This window comes from Chlorocebus sabaeus, chromosome 13 (assembly GCF_047675955.1).
Source record: "Chlorocebus sabaeus isolate Y175 chromosome 13, mChlSab1.0.hap1, whole genome shotgun sequence".
NCBI classification, from domain to species: Eukaryota; Metazoa; Chordata; class Mammalia; order Primates; family Cercopithecidae; genus Chlorocebus; species Chlorocebus sabaeus.
Window position 1 is genome coordinate 10,218,201 of NC_132916.1, and position 18,078 is coordinate 10,236,278.

General features: G+C 42.8%; 2 protein-coding genes across 2 annotated transcripts in view; one reads left to right on the plus strand and one right to left on the minus strand.

The window, feature by feature from the left end:
• The window catches only part of LPA (lipoprotein(a)), a 196,160-nt gene extending 182,648 nt beyond the window's left edge, over positions 1 to 13,512 (plus strand). The window contains exons 51-57 of the mRNA XM_073022675.1: positions 78 to 259; positions 3,031 to 3,151; positions 4,500 to 4,574; positions 5,501 to 5,641; positions 6,957 to 7,063; positions 11,807 to 11,952; positions 12,589 to 13,512. Coding sequence (XP_072878776.1) covers positions 78 to 259; positions 3,031 to 3,151; positions 4,500 to 4,574; positions 5,501 to 5,641; positions 6,957 to 7,063; positions 11,807 to 11,952; positions 12,589 to 12,774 — 958 coding nt within the window. The 3' untranslated portion in view covers positions 12,775 to 13,512. The remainder of the gene's footprint in view (positions 1 to 77; positions 260 to 3,030; positions 3,152 to 4,499; positions 4,575 to 5,500; positions 5,642 to 6,956; positions 7,064 to 11,806; positions 11,953 to 12,588) is intronic.
• Positions 13,513 to 14,236: 724 nt separating this feature from the next.
• The window catches only part of SLC22A3 (solute carrier family 22 member 3), a 108,215-nt gene continuing 104,373 nt past the window's right edge, over positions 14,237 to 18,078 (minus strand). The window contains exon 11 of the mRNA XM_008007745.3: positions 14,237 to 15,170. Within this exon, the coding sequence (XP_008005936.1) occupies positions 15,113 to 15,170 (58 nt within the window). The 3' untranslated portion in view covers positions 14,237 to 15,112. The remainder of the gene's footprint in view (positions 15,171 to 18,078) is intronic.

The following is an 18,078-nucleotide window of genomic DNA, read 5'->3' on the forward strand; positions in this document are numbered from 1 at the left end:
AACAAAATGTAGAGGCTGCTGGGTGTCCTTGAATATTCTTCTGCCTCCTATAACTTGTATTACTTTGGAATTTCCAGTGGCTTGACAATGAACTACTGCAGGAATCCAGATGCTGCCACAGGCCCTTGGTGTTTTACCATGGACCCCAGCGTCAGGTGGGAGTACTGCAACCTGACGCGATGCTCAGACACAGAAGGGACTGTGGTCACACCTCTGACTGTTATCCCGGTTCCAAGCCTAGAGGCTCCTTCTGAACAAGGTAAGAAGTCTGTGTCCAGACATCTATGTGCTTGGACAATGGGGTGAAAAGACATGAAAAACCACACTGATGCAGAAGCCTTTAGAGCTACATGGGAGCTCGAGTGTTAGTTGAGGGTCTGCCATGCCCAAGGAAGCCTCAGTGCCGTCCCTGGGAAAGCCAGGGCTGTGACTTTTGGCACCACTTGTGGGACTAATGACTTTAAGACTGGCGCAAAACCTCCAGGGTGCTCAACTTAACCACTCACCTTGTTCTAAAATGGGTTATGTCAGTGTCCCAGTCAAATTCCTATTTTAACATGCTGTCAAGTGTGTGATTCTTTCCAAGCCAATAAGCATTTCCAGTAATTTCTTAAAATAGACAGTGCTTGTTGCAGTCTTCAGCATTGTGGCTCCTGAGGAATGTGGCCCCTCAATCTGCCAAACTAAAGAAACTTGTCATGACTGCATTGATTCGGTATCATCCTGGGCTATGTGGCTGCCTGGCTGTCTGTAATCATCTGTTTGTTTTGTTTTGTTTTGTTTTCTACAGACTGTATGTTTGGGGTTCCTCCTCATTGTCTTATTGGGACTTTGAGTCTTAGATCAGGGGAAGCAGAGTTGACATTAGATCTTAAATGATTGGGATAACAAATCCATGGGGGGAAAAGAGCCACTTGTACTTGTCCCCTATTTTCTTTCTGCGGACCAATCAACTTGTCTATCCAAGTTACAGAACCCCCTGGACTTTTCCTTTGTGTAATTTGGTTGCTTGTGGTTGGTCTGACATGTGAAGGGACCTTGAGCTGGGGAAGCAGCTTGGCCTCCAGGTCCACTGACGACCAGCACCCTGAGATTGCCTAGGGAGGTGGCGCAGGGCAGTGATGAAGATCATGAGAGCTACACTGCCCATCATCACATTTGGGCCACTCCTGGGGAGAGCAAGAGGGAAGAAGGAGAGGTTAGGATGATAGGAAAGATTCTACTTGGCCAGTATTATTGTAATGTGGCATAGTGTTCTCTGGATTTAGTGTGAGTTGATAGTTGACTTTTTCCTCGATTGGGTGCTTTTGTCTGTTCTGCAGAAGCATCTTGGTGGCTCCTCTACCTCAAAGTCCCTTGACGGGGTCAGTTCCATTTCTCCACTTCTGGCCTAGTCTGGTATACACCGCTGACTCTCACTTCCCAGGCTCTCTATCGTTGACAGGCTGCCTTGAATTTAAGCCCAGTCTGATTTACCTGCCTCAGACATCCACGGTAGTGCCTGGGACTCATGCACCTTTGACTCCCATGGAAGGGAAGTGCAGTAGATTCCCAGGTACAATTCTGGTGTCCTCACCCACATTGAGGATGTATGATAATCAGGTTCTTAGAGACTGGAGAAAGAAGCAAGAATGGGAACAAGATTTTTCCCAATGGACTGTGAGATTCCCCACCTTGCCTTGATGTAAGACAAGTGAGGTTAACCCCAAGCCTGGTGAGAAGGGTTCCCATCAGACACTGGGAAATCCTGAGGACGGTTTCCTGCAGAAGGATGTGGTTGGTGGGATATTCAGGTTTGACTCGTGCTTGAGAAAGTTAGAGCCTCTGGTTGGAGAAAGAGTTTAATAACTATTTCATTTCCACCAACACATTCAGCACAAATAATAAATAAGTAAAAATAAATAGAAACATTCAGTTTTATTTTGAATAGTAGGAATAGGGTATCATCATTTCTGTAGTTACTCTTTTAGTACAGTGATACATATCTACTGTGTGTAAGGCATACTAGCAGAAATTGAGCTCAGCACTAGAGAAGACGATTGCATTCCATGCCATGCTTCTTTTTTACGAAAGACTTCTGTAGATAGATTCTCAAAACAACCCATGGCAAATGAAAAGTTATTTGGAAAACTCAGGTTCCAGATTCACTGGAGTGTAGAATCTCTGATTGGTTGGGGAGGAGTTTCCTCTTGCAGTTGTTATTAATAATTATATGAATAATTATTAACTATATTAACATTTATAATTTTGAAGACCTTGAAGGGCTAGAGACAACAGAGAAACATTTTTGAACACCCTTTGTAGCCCCTGCACTGTTGTAGACATTGGTGGGTGGTACCAAATATAGGACACTGTCCCTACCTCCAGAGACCTTGCGGGCTTGCTGCAGAGAGAAGGCAGGGAGGAGGAAAAGAATAGAGGCACATGTGTGTAAATCACCCCCCAGTAGTTGGTTAGTCATGGGAGGCTCCCCAGAGGAACTGTCCTGAAGCTGGCTGAGAGAAGGCAACATTTCAACATAGGACAGTTACCCTTGCTACGTAAAATCACGTACACACATGCACACATGTGCACACAGAGACTCACATGCAAAAGAATCCTTCATGCCTTTCAGTAAACTTTACATGGTTTAGATGATGATGGTGATGATGACGGAGATGATGGAAAGAATGACGTCATGTTCTAAACATATTACATCGAGTCAGAATAACAATGAGAAATAGCTATTTGTACCAATCAAGGTCTTCTCAGAAAATATCTCATTCTAATGCCGAACTATACCAATTTCTTTAATCACTTCTCCAACAAAATAGTTAGAAGGTGCTTATATTTCCTTGAAAGGAGAGTGTCCTGTGTTGTTTACTACCACTTTTTAAACTTGGAAAGAAAAATCTAAAAAGTGTTTATGATTTTACTATTTAATTTCACCTTTGAGATGTGAAAAACTAGTGCTTGGAATTCGTCCTGAATTAAACGACACAATTGCTAACTTGGACTCAAAGGTGAATTCTTTCCCACCTTGTGCCACAGCATCCTATTCATTTGATTGTGGGAAGCCTCAAGTGGAGCCAAAGAAATGTCCTGGAAGCATTGTAGGGGGGTGTGTGGCCCACCCACATTCCTGGCCCTGGCAAGTCAGTCTTAGAACAAGGTAAGAACAGGCCCAGAAACCATCCATACTGTCCTTCCACATAGGCCCCACAAAACCCTTCTACATTTACCCAGAACCCACACAGCTGAGGCATCAGTCCCTGCCTCTATGTTTTCTGAAGGAGGAAAAGATACAGAAAAATAAAAAAATTATATTATCCTAGGTTCTCTGCTTTGAAAACAGCCAAAATTGTCATCTTTGAGGGTTCCTATGAATATCCATTGTCTCACTGTCAGATGAAAAGAAAGGGAAGTTTTTAGAAATGTGACACTTTGCAGTGAGAGAGGACAAGAGCAAACTTATCTACAGTCTATCACAGGCACAGATTTTTTAAAACACTTTTGTGAATCATTGAATTCAATGCCAAGGCTACTCATCTATTCACAAACACGTGAACAAATTATAGGTCGTGATCCCCATCAATTAAGATTGATTAGTCCGATCCCACAGAACCTGGACCTTCTGGGTATCACTTCAGTGGAACATGCCTTTCATAAGTTCAGTTTTCTTGGGTATCTCTTAGGAAACAGGCCTCTGTTCTCCTCTAAAGAGACTTACTTTCACAGGTTTATGAAATGCCATCGACAAACCTGATCACATTGCATTTCACTCTGCTGTCGATTTGATTTTTCTTTACTTTATTGGTTAGAAACTCCCTGCTCTATGGAGCTTTCACCTTCCACATATTTCAGATTCATTCTTTCCTAAACTGTGTGGTGGTTGATGTCCTCATGGATTTATCAACGTGCTGCCATCATGCACTTTTTATCTGTGCTCTCCATTACAATCTGTTTCCGAGTGGCTCACACCATTATTCTGAGCTATCACCTGCCTACGCAGTCCTAGAAGGCAGGTGATTCAAGAAACATCCCCCAAAAGTAAAGTTTCTCAGGTAGGATCAGAAGACCCTCATGAGTCACTGCTGCTCAGGATCACATCTGGCTCCTTGAAGAGTGATTCATCAGACCTTGTATAGATCTTCTCACAAAAATGAAAGAGACCTCGGGGGACGATCTTGGGCAGGTCGCTTCTGTTGGAGTCCCGGGCTGTGGGGTATAAGCCACGGCTGTAGAGCTTCATGCTGAGTCACTTAGCTTTGCTCTCCTGTGGACAGGCTGTGTCTGTACCTCCCTCAGGCATCAGAAGAAGTGGCATAGATGAGCCCTTCTGAAAAATCCCACTCCTGCAGCGCCAAAGTTACCACCGTCCTGACATTGGGCTGGTAGCCCTTTCCTTTGGGAATATGAACATGATCAAATTTGAGTGAATCTGTCTTTTTGGCTTTCCATACAATGGAGTAAAATAAACCATCAAATTTGAACAAAGTCTTTGCATGTTTTCTTTCTAGGTTTGGAAAGCACTTCTGTGGAGGCACCTTAATATCCCCAGAGTGGGTGCTGACTGCTGCTTGCTGCTTGGAGATGTATGTTTAACTGACAGGTGGTCTTGTCTTCAAGACTTTTTTCCTCTTCCTCTTCCTCCCTCTTTTGTTCCCTCTCGTCTTCCCCTCTTCTCCTCCCCATCTCCCTTCCTTTTCTGGAAGGAACACTAGGAACCAGGGAATGCATGCACAGAAGCCTGAGGCAGAATTTCCAGGGAAATTGGATGAGAGAGGAGGGAAGCGTTTCTAGAGAGAACCTGCAGAGTGGAGACACAGTGCAGGTGATTTTGTGGACCTGGATAAACTGCAGGACAGAGCTGTTCACTACTAGAAGGGTCAGTCTGTATTAGGCCATTCTTGCATTGCTCTAAAGCAATACTGAGGTCAGAAAATTTACAAAGAAAAGAAGTGTAATTCGCTGATGGATCTGCAGGTTTTACAGGAAGCAGGATGCTGTCATCTCCTCTGCTTCTGGGTGGGCCTCAGGAAGATTACAATCATGGTGGAAGGCAAAGTGGGAGCAGGCATGTCACATGGCCAGAGCAGGAGCAAGAAACAGAGAGAGATGTGGTGGGGGTTCCAAGCACTTTTAAATGACCAGATCTTGCAAGAACTAAGAGTGAGAGCTCACTGATCACCCTGAAGATGTGGCCCAAGTCATTCAAGAGGGATCCACCTCCATGATCCAAACACTTTCACCAGGCCATACATCCATCACTGGGGACAATTCAACATGAGATTTGGGTGGGGACAAATATATAAACTATATTACAGTCTCTGCCAAAACAGACTGAGAACATTCCTTAACTGTCAGGTTCCGGCAAATTGTGAATTTTGTTTCTTGCCACTCGTAAGTCACTGATTCTGGGTGGCCAAGGGTCTCAGGAAGATAGTGCCAAAGTCACGGCACAGAGGGTACCTGAAGGGGCTGGACCGTATTTTTCTCTTGACATCCTCCTCTTTTCTAGGTTCTCAAGGCCTTCAATCTACAAGGTCATCCTGGGTGCACACCAAGAAGTGAATCTCGAATCTCATGTTCAGGAAATAGAAGTGTCTAGGTTGTTCTTGGAGCCCACAGGAGCAGATATTGCCTTGCTAAAGCTAAGCAGGTACTGACGGTGCTGTCTGTTAAGAAACAGTTATTTGTAGGAGAGGCAGGTTTGGGACAGGTGACAAGGCACATAGGGCACTCGCTGTGCTGGCGACTCTGGAGGGCAGGGTGTCGGTGCAGACAAGAATGGTCTGGCCTGGATGGGAAAGCATGGGGCAGGGGCCAGAGCTGCTCTTCTGGGCCTGACCACAAGCCTGGGGTAACGTCTTTGGGTCTGTGAACCGATAAGTGATGTTCTGGGATGCTTTGACACTCTAGGAACGTGAGAAGGGTCTTTCTGGCTCAGCCTGAACAGTAGCTGATCTCCCTTCTGCTCCCCAGTCTCCTCCCCAGCATCCCAGCAAATGTGCAAATACAAGGTCTCTGCTCCTCACGATCCTCAGAGAGGTAGGGTGCTCTGATGGCTTGAGCAAGTAATTTGGAGCTTTTGAGTTTTGGAAGAGTTCTCTGATAGGCTGATACATTTTGAGTTTAGAGTTCCCACCCACATCCCCACACCCCTAGAGTTCTCCACCAGGGAACCTGCAGACTGAGGACTTCTGCACCACAGATGTCTGGTGCCCAGAAGCAGAAAGTGTGTCTGCTTCAAAGTTGGTGGCAATGATGATTCTTGGTCAGAGTCAGAACAGGGCATTTCTCATATCCAGTCCTTTATCCGCTTGAACTTACTAAAGTAGAATCAGGTCTAAAAACCAGAGTTCTAATGTTTGAGAGTTCCTGGAACTCTAAGATATATAAATGTTCTTTGAAAACATACCATTTTGTTCATGCAAGGTGCTTATTTCCAATCCTCTTTCATTTGATGGCTAGCATTTTACTGGATTTTTACAACCATGGTTTAGTAACATTCACTGAGGAGGAAGTGAAGGATCCAGATGGAGCAACTTGCTCTGGGCACACAGCACATTTGCAATTTTATACCCTCTTGATGATGTCTCAGCCAAACATTCTGCCCAGTCATCAATGCCCTCTTCAATTAATATGAAAGGACACACTTGGCATAGGATTCCAGTTGTGCACAGAATATACATGAGAAGTACACCTTTGTCATCCCTACTTTCAAAGGCGAGCGCCACCCTCAGCTTCTTGCAGGCCACTGATGCCTTTCAAATGAAACCTTGTGTCTGTGTAGTCCATAGGCAACCACAGGCAAATGTGAGGGTGAAACGCTGTGTTCTATGTTGCTCTGTGTCATTGAAGCAAGGCAGTGCCAGCTCAGAGGGCTCTGGGACCTCAAGGTAAGGATGCCAAGTTGTAGATACTGCAGCTCCCAGCTGGGTAGTCAAATATAACTGCTAATACTTCCCTTATAGGCCTGCCATCATCACTGACAAAGTAATCCCAGCCTGTCTGCCATCTCCAAATGACGTGATCACTGCCTGGACTGAATGTTACATCACTGGCTGGGGAGAAACCCAAGGTGAGATCAATTCCATTGCCCATGTAACAAATTGTTTTTGACCTACAGTGCGTGTTACAAAATGAGCATTTTAGAGATTGTTGTAAAATTCCTATCCACGAACGTTGTCCAACCCTCCTGACTTTGCCTGGGCACCTGTCTGTGTCTCCATAATCAGTCTTCAAGGGATGTGGGTAAGGGGAGAGAGGCCATTTCTTTGAGTCTTTCTCTTTTTTTGTTTTCAGCATCTTTTTAAAAATGATTGTATGTTTCCCTTACACCAAAAACAAGCAAAAAGCCAGTAGATGTCTTTGGGTCTCTTAATTATAATTTCAGCATTCATATTGCTTCCCAAGTAAGTGGGGTTTTCACCCAGCCCTCAAGTTAAGGGTGTTAGATTATTTTTCATGTGAAATTAGCCAGACTGGGTTTCTAAACATGGTGCAAAACAATAACAACAAAAGTTATAATTAAACTAGTCTTCTTCCCAAATACCCACATGTCTAACATGTGTGGGAGGGTGTTAGGCAGGCGACCTACATCTGGGGAAGAGGCAGACAGGCCCCGTGGCCCCAAGTCTAGGACAGCATGTGGTATTGGTTGATGGGTGAGAGCAAGAGAGGGAACACTTGTGCAGGATGTGGTATCAGCACCTGTCCTACACCTTAGGGATTCCTTCTCTTTGCAGTATACCCTGACAATAATTATATCCATCAGCCTTACCCCCTTGGCAGCAGGAAAACTAATACTCTTAATGTCTCAGTTCCACTTTCTTAGAGGTGCAGGTGAGGACATAGGGAGTCTGGAGCCCTGGAAAAGCGTTCTGACTCCGCCACTAGCCAGATAGACCTGAACTAGACATGTTACCTCTTTGTATCACTTGGCTCTAATCCCTTATCTGTAAAACCAGCATTTTCAAGTGGTGCTTTGCACATCAGCATTTTGTATACGCTTTCATTTAATGAAATGTTTTTTTGGGTTTTTTGAAAAGGTTGAAAACCACTGGCCTAGATAATTTCAAAGCTGGGTTTCCTTTTTCTGTCCCTTTCCTATTACATTTAAAACCTCACCTCCTTGACTTCTTGTTCCCTTTTTCTGCACTGCAGTCTGGGAGCACTGAGGCCAAATAAAAGGAAACTTGGCTTGAGGGACACCTATGGGTGTGCCAGGCTGCTCCTGGTGTTTGCATATTTTAAAATTTAAATACTAGAAACCTTTGCATGTTAGGTATTATTTTTTCCATTTTACCATTGAGGAAGCTGGGGTTCAGAGAAGGTGCAGGGTGACAAACCTGAACTGGAACCCTGGCTCCCGCCTATCAGCTGTTGGGACTTAGAAAAGTCATGAGCTATCACTGATTGTTTCCTCAGCTGATGTGGGCTGCAGGGCTGTCATGGGGGAAATAATAAGAAAGTGCATCAAGTGCCGAGCACATTCTAAGCACTCCGTCATGGCAGCTCCTACTACTAATACAGAATAGAGTTGAATCTAACATGACTCCTTCTTGCAAGTGACAGAAAATTCAACTCAAATTGGATTAAGCAAAACAAGGAAATTCTTAGTGAGTTGAAAAACTTCAGGCTCACATGAGGCCTCAGATCCCAGGTACTCCTGATCATGGAGTAGGCACTATTTGGGGCACAAAGGTGACAGTCCCATTGCTGCAGATGCTGTCATGGCTCTGGCTCTGCTGAGAAAAAATAAGAAAGGCCATTACATTAACAATAGTCTGCCCAGTCTGAGAGACTGAAATTGGGTCATGGTCCTGCCCCTGAGCCCATCACTGATTGGCTCTGACCTGCATCAGCTGTTCCATACTGGAAGTAGAGGCAGGACCCCATTCATACCCAGAAGGGAGCAAAAGGTATCCCTCACCAGGATTATGGGGTATAGGGTGAAAGGCTGCTGGGCAGCCAGAAAGCAAACAGATCCTCTACAATACTTCAACTGATGAAAGCATGAAGCTAAAATCATATGGATCTGAGTGCGAGTTCTGGCTCTCCCATCTTCCATATGACATTGGGCAGTTATTTAATCTCTTTTAGCCTCAGCTTTCTCATCTGTACTTATATATAAGGTGATTGTGAGGATGAAGATGCATAATCTTCCAACACCACCATCATCCCCATCACCATCATCAACACCATCATCATCATGACTACCACTACCACCATCATCACTACCACTACCGCTGCCACCACCATCACCATCACCACCACCATCGCCAATATCATCACTCTCAACATCATCACCACCATCACCATCATCACCAACATCATCATTACTAGCACTACCACCACCATCACCATCACCACCATTCCACCACCATCACCATTATCATTACCACCACCATCATCACCATCACTATCACCATTATTACCACCACCATCATCACCATCACCATCACCATTATCATTACCACTAAAACCATCATCACCACCACCATCATCACCATTATCACTACTACCACCATCACCATCACCACCATCATCATAAATAGACAACACATAACCGGCGTGTAGCTGGGCTTTGACCACAGAGCCCACTCACTGTTTCCTCTCTCCCACCCCCATCCACACATTTCTAACCACTATCCTGCACTGGCTCCCTGTCTCCTCTGGTCTCACCCACATGTCCACTGAGAAAATTATTCTCAGAACACTAACTAGACCAGGAGGAGTCACACAACATAACTCAGGTCTGTTTATCCATTTTCTATATGTTGATGACATCAGATTAATGGGTGTTCTCAGTTTCTCAGAGGGAGGTCGAAATTCTCCCCTTCTCCCCTTCATGTTTCCAGAACTTCCTTGACTTGGATATTCCAAATGCAGAGTAGGGGTTGAGGCCAAGAGGCTCTTCCATGTCAGCCCCATCTGCAATGACTGGGCTGGTCCTGCGGCCCTCTCCCCAGGGCCCAGTCAGGGAGGGCTTCAATCCTCAGGTCACCCGTGGCCTCCCTGCCCTCAGAGGTGCCATCTCTATGTTGGCCACTGGATGGCAGCTCATATTCACAGACTGCATCAGTTTCCTGGCAACTAGTGGTGGTTTTACCCACTTATCAGGATGTTTGCCTTGCTCTGAGAGCAGATCCAAAAGCAGTGATATCTAACTTAATTTTCAACAAAATATTTTGAAAAGGGTGCTCCCTCACACATCTACACAGTCCAGGTCATGCACCCCTTGCCCGGTGCTTGGTAGTCAGGAGGAGCTTCCTCCATGCAGCTCCTTCCCGGCTAGGGCTGAGCTGGGCTCTGGAGCAAGGCTCTGGGAAGAGCCTCTTCCATGCTGCTCATGTAAACTCCAGATTCAGTGTCAGTTTTCTGAACCTGAGACAATGATCTAAATGCAGTCCAAGACTCTGAGGGGGGAAAGAGAAAGTGCCTCAGCTCTTGCCTGTGTCACGCTCGCAAAGCAAAAGGTTTTGCAAAATTCTAATGAAAGCTGGGCTTGCAAAATTGGAAAACAAGATTATTTGTGAGAGCACTGAGACATCCCTGGGCGTGTCCATCTGGAAAAACAGCATTCCCTCTGGCAATTTAGCAGATGTTCTGCAATTTGGCAAAGGAAATAAAGCAGTTTTTCACAAAAGAAAAACTACAACTGGGAGAATTGCCCCTAGTTGTATTTCTTCTCCCTAATTGTCAAGGAAGTGTAAATCAGAAAATGAATCAGGACAATTTCTCTCTACTATGTTAGCTAATATTTTAAAAATTGAATACTCACAAGGGTGAGGCGAAGTAATTGTTTCCAGTAACATTTTATACCATCACACCCTTTTAGAAAATAATTTGGGAGTGTTACTGCGAGACAGAAGTATGTCTATGTAATTATGGGAACTTAGACTTAAAATAATAAGAAATATGAACTTTATGAACAAATATGTGGAAGGTTGGAAGCAAGAGTGGGACCAATGTGCTTGGGGAGGAAGCATTAGGGCAGTGACTCCACAGACCCAGGCTCAAGCTGAACTACACGACCTCCTTATGCCTCAGTTTCCTCAACTGTAGAACAGGAATGATGAAAGTGCCTGTTTCATAGGACTGTTGTGAGGATGAAGTGACATACACCACATTAAGAGCTTGTGCCTGGAAAGGTTAATTCTCAGTAAATGATGGCTCTTCTTTTTTATTGCAATAAGATATACACAACGTAAGAGTTACTATTTTAACTATTTTGGCGGGTACCACTGAGTGGTATTCAGTACATTCACAATGGTGTGCAACCATTGCCATATTTTCAGAACGTTTTCCTCATCTCAAAACGAAACCTCATGCCCATTTAGCAGTCACTCCCCATTAAAATATTAGTTATGAAGATTGTAGCATTATTTTAAAAACTCATGATATAACATTGATTGAAAAAATCAGTATATAAAATTGTGCATTATGATGTCAGTAGTAAAGAAGCCTATAAAAAATCTGAAAAAAGTATATAAAAGGAAGAGCAGTTGCATTTCTCACTCTTTACATTGTAAAAATCATTTTTGTACTTTCAAAAGAAAAGCAAAAAGTACACAAGCAACAACCAACCCGAAAGCACCATGACAAAGCCCAGATAGTTAAATCCAGGTCTCAGAAACACAGAATCACATATGATGTTTACACTCTCCAGGGTCAGAGAGTCCAGCGGCACTGGGAGCTGCCTTGTGTTCCGCAGCCTCACGGACAGACAGGAGGTCCAGCGCCGCTGCTCTGTTCTTCTGGTTTCCTCCTAAACATGTTTTGGATGCAGTAACCATTTATTTCATCTTTTTAAACACAGGTACCTTTGGGGCTGGCCTTCTCAAGGAAGCCCAGCTTCAGGTGATTGAGAATACAGTGTGCAATCACTATGAGTTTCTGAATGGAAGAGTCAAATCCACCGAGCTCTGTGCTGGGCATTTGGCCGGAGGCACTGACAGTTGCCAGGTAAGAAAAGATTAAGAGACCAAAGTTAATCTTGTGCTCTCCCATCTCGGTCTCAGCCCCTTAGACTTCAGTCCCAAAGTGACAAATTCAGGAAGGATTTGTTAACGTTAGACCCCAGTTTAAGTGTTGCTCAGAAACTCCCTAGATCTGTCCCTGAATGCGTATTCAGATCATCTAAGGGGATGTCTTGGGGCTTGAGTTCCAGATCTGTAGCAAGGGAGTTTTAAGTGCCATAACTACCTCAGGCCACTCACCCTCCTGGGGTGTGCTTGTGGCCAGGGACTAAAGTGGTGACTTTTCTGGTAGGGAAGGAGGTAGAGGGTACAGGACAGAGACCAACTGCATACACTTTACAGTGATGCCCAGGCTAGGCCAGTCTAAAGGAAACACCAACATAGGGAGAGATGTGTGCAGGATTCACAAGGGGTTTTTTACTCCAAGGAGAAACTAAGCGATGTGGTTTCACTGAATAGACTTTGCTAAGTACTTAAGCACTGCAGATGCTCGAGTAATATGCTCATAAGTTCCTTTCCGATTTCAATTACCAGGAAAATATACATGTGGATAATAGACGAATGCCATAATAAAAGGCTGGCAGGCTAACCCTCACCTGAATTTTTCCCTACCTCTGTTTAGGGCAACAGTGGAGGGCCTGTGGTTTGCTTCAACAAGGACAAATACATTTTACAAGGAATAACTTCTTGGGGTCCTGGCTGTGCATGCCCCAATAAGCCTGGTGTCTATGTTCGTGTTTCAAGCTCTGTCACTTGGATTGAGGGAGTGATGAGAAATAATTGGACAGGAGACAGAGTGAAGCATTGACTCACCTAGAGGCTGGAATGTGGGTAGGGATTTAGCACGCTGGAAATAATGGACAGTAATCAAATGAAGACACTGCCCCCAGCTGCCAACTATGCCAAACCTCAGCATTTTTGGTATTATTGTGTATAAGCTTTTCCTGTCTGACTGCTGGGTTCTCCAATAAGGTGACATAGCTATGCCATTTGTTAAAAATAAACTCTGTACTTATTTTGATTTGAGTAAATTTTGGTTTTGGTCTTCAACATTTTCATGCTCTTTGTTCATCCCACAAATTTTAAATGGGCAGACTGAGGGGGTTTAGCTGCTTTTGATAAGCCCTGAGCAGGTTGCACGGTCACAGAGGGGAGAGCTGAGAAGTCCTAGGAAGTTGTCCATGCATTTACCTCATCAGCTAAAGAGGGCTTGACACACATTTTTACTGTCTTTATTTCTAACACTAAGACGAATGTTTTCAAAGCTGCAACATGTATGGGGAGTCATGTGAACTAGTTCTGTTACTGGGAATGAAGTCTGTCACTGACTGCTTGACTTGAGCCCTGGAGTACAGAGCAGAGAGATGTATACCAGGGAGTGAATCGGGCCATGGACGTGTAACACAAGACCAGCTGAGAGTCTGAATATTATTCTGGGGCACATGTGAGTCTAGGACTGGTACCAAGAGCATGTAAATGAACAACAAGCAAATATTGAACGTAGACCACTTGTTTCCCATTGCTAATTGCCTGCCTGGTTTTGAAACAGTCTGCAGTACACACGGTCACAGGAGGATGACCTGTGGCAGTGGCACATGTTTAGAAGGAAGAGAAAGGGAAAATGTACATTCTTTACAATTTAAAATTTTAATTGTTACCAAACAAAAATAGCCACTCAAAATACAATTCAACAATGCAACAGTCATCTTACAGCAGAGAAATGCAGAGAAAACCAGAACTGCAAGTGACTGTGAATAAAGGGTGAATATAATCTCAAATCCCCAAAGAGCTGTGTTTATTTCATCAACAAATAGATTATTCGTATTCAATTCTGATGTGTTTTAAGGATGAAGATGCTCATTTTACAATTAGCACACATGTGTATATTGTCACCTGTTCTCCTTACAGAAATGTTCTTCCTCATGGTTAATGTTTCCCTTTGGTACCAATTTTGCCTGTTCACATAAAGTATTTCATTTTAAAAACTCAGCATAAAATACAGATTGCATCTGAAAAGATATTGAATATAACATACAAGCAGAACACACAAGTTCCACATTTCAAAAGCCTCGATAACAAAAAAGAAAGATCAAATCCATTATTAGTCTCTGTAAAGTCATTTATAAAGCCCCTGCTGATCCTGTTAAGCATGGATATAATTGACCTTTCTTTTAAATTAAAATGTAAGCTCTTCCCCAAGACAACTCGAAGTGCCAAGATTGAATGTGAACTGTCCATGTTTTCCACTTACGACCATGGGCACCATCGTAACTGAACTCACAAATATAAGAAAAATATCCCTTCACTTTTAAAATCCTAAGACCCAGAAATCAGAATCCATGGGATTTGTTTAGTGAAAAAGGAAATCTGTGACTCTATGTGTTCACAAAAGGAGGGCCAAACATGTCCCAAATAATCTCAGAACCACAGCATCATTTTGTAAATAACAGAGGCAAGACCTCAGATTGTACAGCAGATTGGTTCTTATTGCTGGAACAGGGTCTAAACCATGCCTGGAACCCCAGATGTTACAGAGGAGGTGGATGAGAGAGACTCCTGCCCTGTTCACATTGCAAAGGTATGCGGAAACCAAGGTGAGCAGAGAGCATGAATGCTCACACTCTATGGCCCAGGTGCCTGTGATTCAGCTTTCTCATTAACAGGATTCCCAAATCGTCATCCTCCATGCAGTCTTCAGAATGGTCAGTTAGGGGCTCAGTCCCTTGACTGATCAGATTTGATGAAAGCATTTCTGTACAACTTTCTCAAATCCTTGGTTGGCACATCCCACATTCTTGATGGAGCTGTCATGAGAATCAGGTGGGGGGCTTGTCTTGTCTCTCTTTAGCCTAATGGGTCAGAGACCACAGGGAACACAAGAAAAAAACCCAGGAAGGCCTGTGCACCTGACAGGTTCTTTGTTAAACTGGCTACATATTATGTGTTCCCAGAAACTTCAACAGCATTACAAATCCTAACTCATCCAACACGATATAAAAATACTCTGGATAGTTTGAAGTCTTTATACAGTATTACAACAGCGCGGCATGTTGTACTGAAACGCACACGTGCATCTCCGCAAGGCACAGTTTTGCAAGGAGGATCAGCTCCTGGATAGCTCCTTCCTTCTGTCTTTGTCAGGGGCCTCAAAGGTGAGAGCTGGAAACTGGGGTTTTATTCCTGCCACATTTATAGGAATGTGGACTGAAAAAACAAAGGAGAAAGTCTTTAGGGAAGATTATGTAACTAGTTAGAAGAGGGTCTTCTGTTATTATTTAATAGTATAGCTGGTTTTGATCAAATACATTCATGCACAACTTCTCATGAAAACCCAACTCTAAGGTAACAACAGTATCTGTCTCAGGCTTGTTTTTTATCTGTGTTCAGACCTTAGACAGGGGTGTTACAGGAAGTCAGGGACCCCAAATGGTGGGATCAGCTGGAGCCACAGCAGAGGAACATAAATTGTGAAGATTTCATTTTAATATGGATGTTTATCAGTTCCCCAAATTAATACTTTTATAATTTCTTACACCTGTCTTACTTTAATCTCTTAATCCTGTTATCTTCGTAAACTGAGGATGTGTGTCACCTCAGGACCACTATTGTGTTAACTGTACAAATTGATTGTAAAACATATGTGTTTGAACAATATGAAATCAGTGCACCTTGAAAAAGAACAGAGTAACAGTGATTTTCAGGGAACAAGAGAAGACAACCATAAAGTCTTACTGCCTGCAAGATCGGGCAGAACAGAGCCATATTTTTCTTCTTGCAGACAGTCTATAAACAGATGTGCAAGTAGGGAAGATATCACTAAATTCTTTTCCTAGCAAGGAATATTAATAATTAAGACCCTGGGAAAAGAATGCATTCCTGGGGGGAGGTCTATAAACAGTTGCTCTGGGAGAGTCTGTCTTATGTGGTTGAGATAAGGACTGAAATATGCCCTGGTCTCCTGCAGCACCCTCAGGCTTACTAGGATTGGGAAACCCTGTCCTGGTAAATTTGAGGTCAGACCAATTCTCTGCTCTTGAACCCTGTTTTCTGTTGTTTAAGATGTTTATCAAGACAATACGTGCACCACTGAACATAGACCCTTATCAGTAATTCTGCTTTTGCCCTTTGCCTTGTGATCTTTGTTTTTGCCCTTTGCCTTGTGATCTTTGTTCTCCTTTTTGCCCTTTGAAGCATGTGATCTTGTGACCTACTCTGTGTTCTTGCACCCCCTCCCCTTTTGAAACCCTTAATAAAAACTTGCTGGCTTTAAGGCCCAGGTGGGCATCATGGTCCTACCAATATGTGATGTCACCCCGGAGGCCCTGCTGTAAAATTCCTCTCTTTGTACTCTTTCTCTTTATTTCTCAGCCAGCTGACACTTATGGAAAATAGAAAGAACCTACGCTGAAATATTGGGGGCTGGTTCCCCTGATACAGGGGTTTGTTAGCATTATAGCATTTAAGTTCTCCGTGAACTTCTACTGAATTAACATGTGTTTGGAAATGAGCTGTTAACATGAACAAAACCCAGCAGAATTGATAAAATAATCCAGTGTGATTTTAAAAGGGAAGTGATAACAAGTTTTAGTAATTTAGCACTAAGTAATTTTTGTAGAGTAAATAATCATGGATCACAAGTAATGTGCTTAATTTGTAGCACTGTAAACCATACTTCTACTAGATTTTTTTCATGTGTAGAGACTAGGTATAATTAATTAATGTACCCAACTTTTCATTATGAAAAATTGTAAACAGAAAAAAATTAGAAAGAATCTGGGTACCTTAAATTTTAACTGGTGTAATCCTTCGTGTTTATATGTTAGTTCCTTGCACACCATTTGGACAACCCCCCTCCACCCACATTCCCCAAGTCAAAAAAAGAAAAAACCTCTCCTAGCTGTTTATTTTTAATGTGACTGAAGCGGTAGAAGAGTCTTGATTTCAAAGGACTCCCTTTTCTTCCATTTTTTCCTGATGAGTTTGCAAATCTGATCCCTGATTGGTTTGGGGATAAAGAATGAAAGCATCCCTCTCACTTTGTAAACAGATGCAGTCAATGGAATAGAATCAAAGGAAAGAAAGCTGTTCCTCAGTATTTTTTGTATATTAAAAGTATTTACAGTTCCATGTTTTTAATTCCCAGGTCATTATTAAGATTGCTTTTTAATTGTTAAATTAGATGTTATATCATTTTTTAAAACTGCACAAGCAACACAAGACTATGTGGTCTAATTTTTAAAGAAAATCAAACAGTACAGAAGTCTCTGGCAAGAAAGTGATGGCCCTCCCTTCCCTATCCCTTTTCCCAGCACATTTGTGTCTGCAGAGGGCATATATTATTATTTTACATCTTTTACTATAATTCTCATATTCATATCTCTATCTTTTTAATGAAAAAATTTCAAACAATTAGAATTTGTGTAATGTGAATTTTTCTTGACATAATTCCTCGTGTTAATGTATTGTCTGGGTATTAGTTTTCCTTATACCCTATTTAAACATCCCCCTCCAAAATTCAATCTCTCTCTCTTCTCTATCTTCCCACTAATGTCTATTACCTATATATCATCTATTACCTATTTATCTGTCAACCTATTTATCCAGACATTACGTATCATCTATCTATCATCTATTCTTTATCATTTATCTACTATCACTTATCTATGATTATCACCTATTATATCTATCTATCATCCATCTACCTATTATCTATCATCTACCTATTATCTATCATCTGTGTGTCATCTGTCTTCCTATCCAGCTACAGAGAGAAACTGCCTTTGGTTTTAGTTTTTTATAAATACTATAGTATGCTGTTCAGTGACATTTCACTTTGTAATCAGTCTTGAAAATCTGCCTATGCCATTCCATCTACACAGACCTGACTCCTCACTCTGTAGAGTAAGCCACACTGTTAACCCCCTGCTGCTGCACGTCCCAGCGATTTCCACTTTCCCACATCAGCAGCTCCTGCCTTTAGATCACTTCTGAGTCTTAGCACCTTACATGGAAATGCTTCTCTCTTCACAACCACATTTTAAAAAGTAATGCGTATTCTTATCTAGCTTTGGAGAGTTTTTTTACATTAACCTTTTGTATCTACTTTGAATTT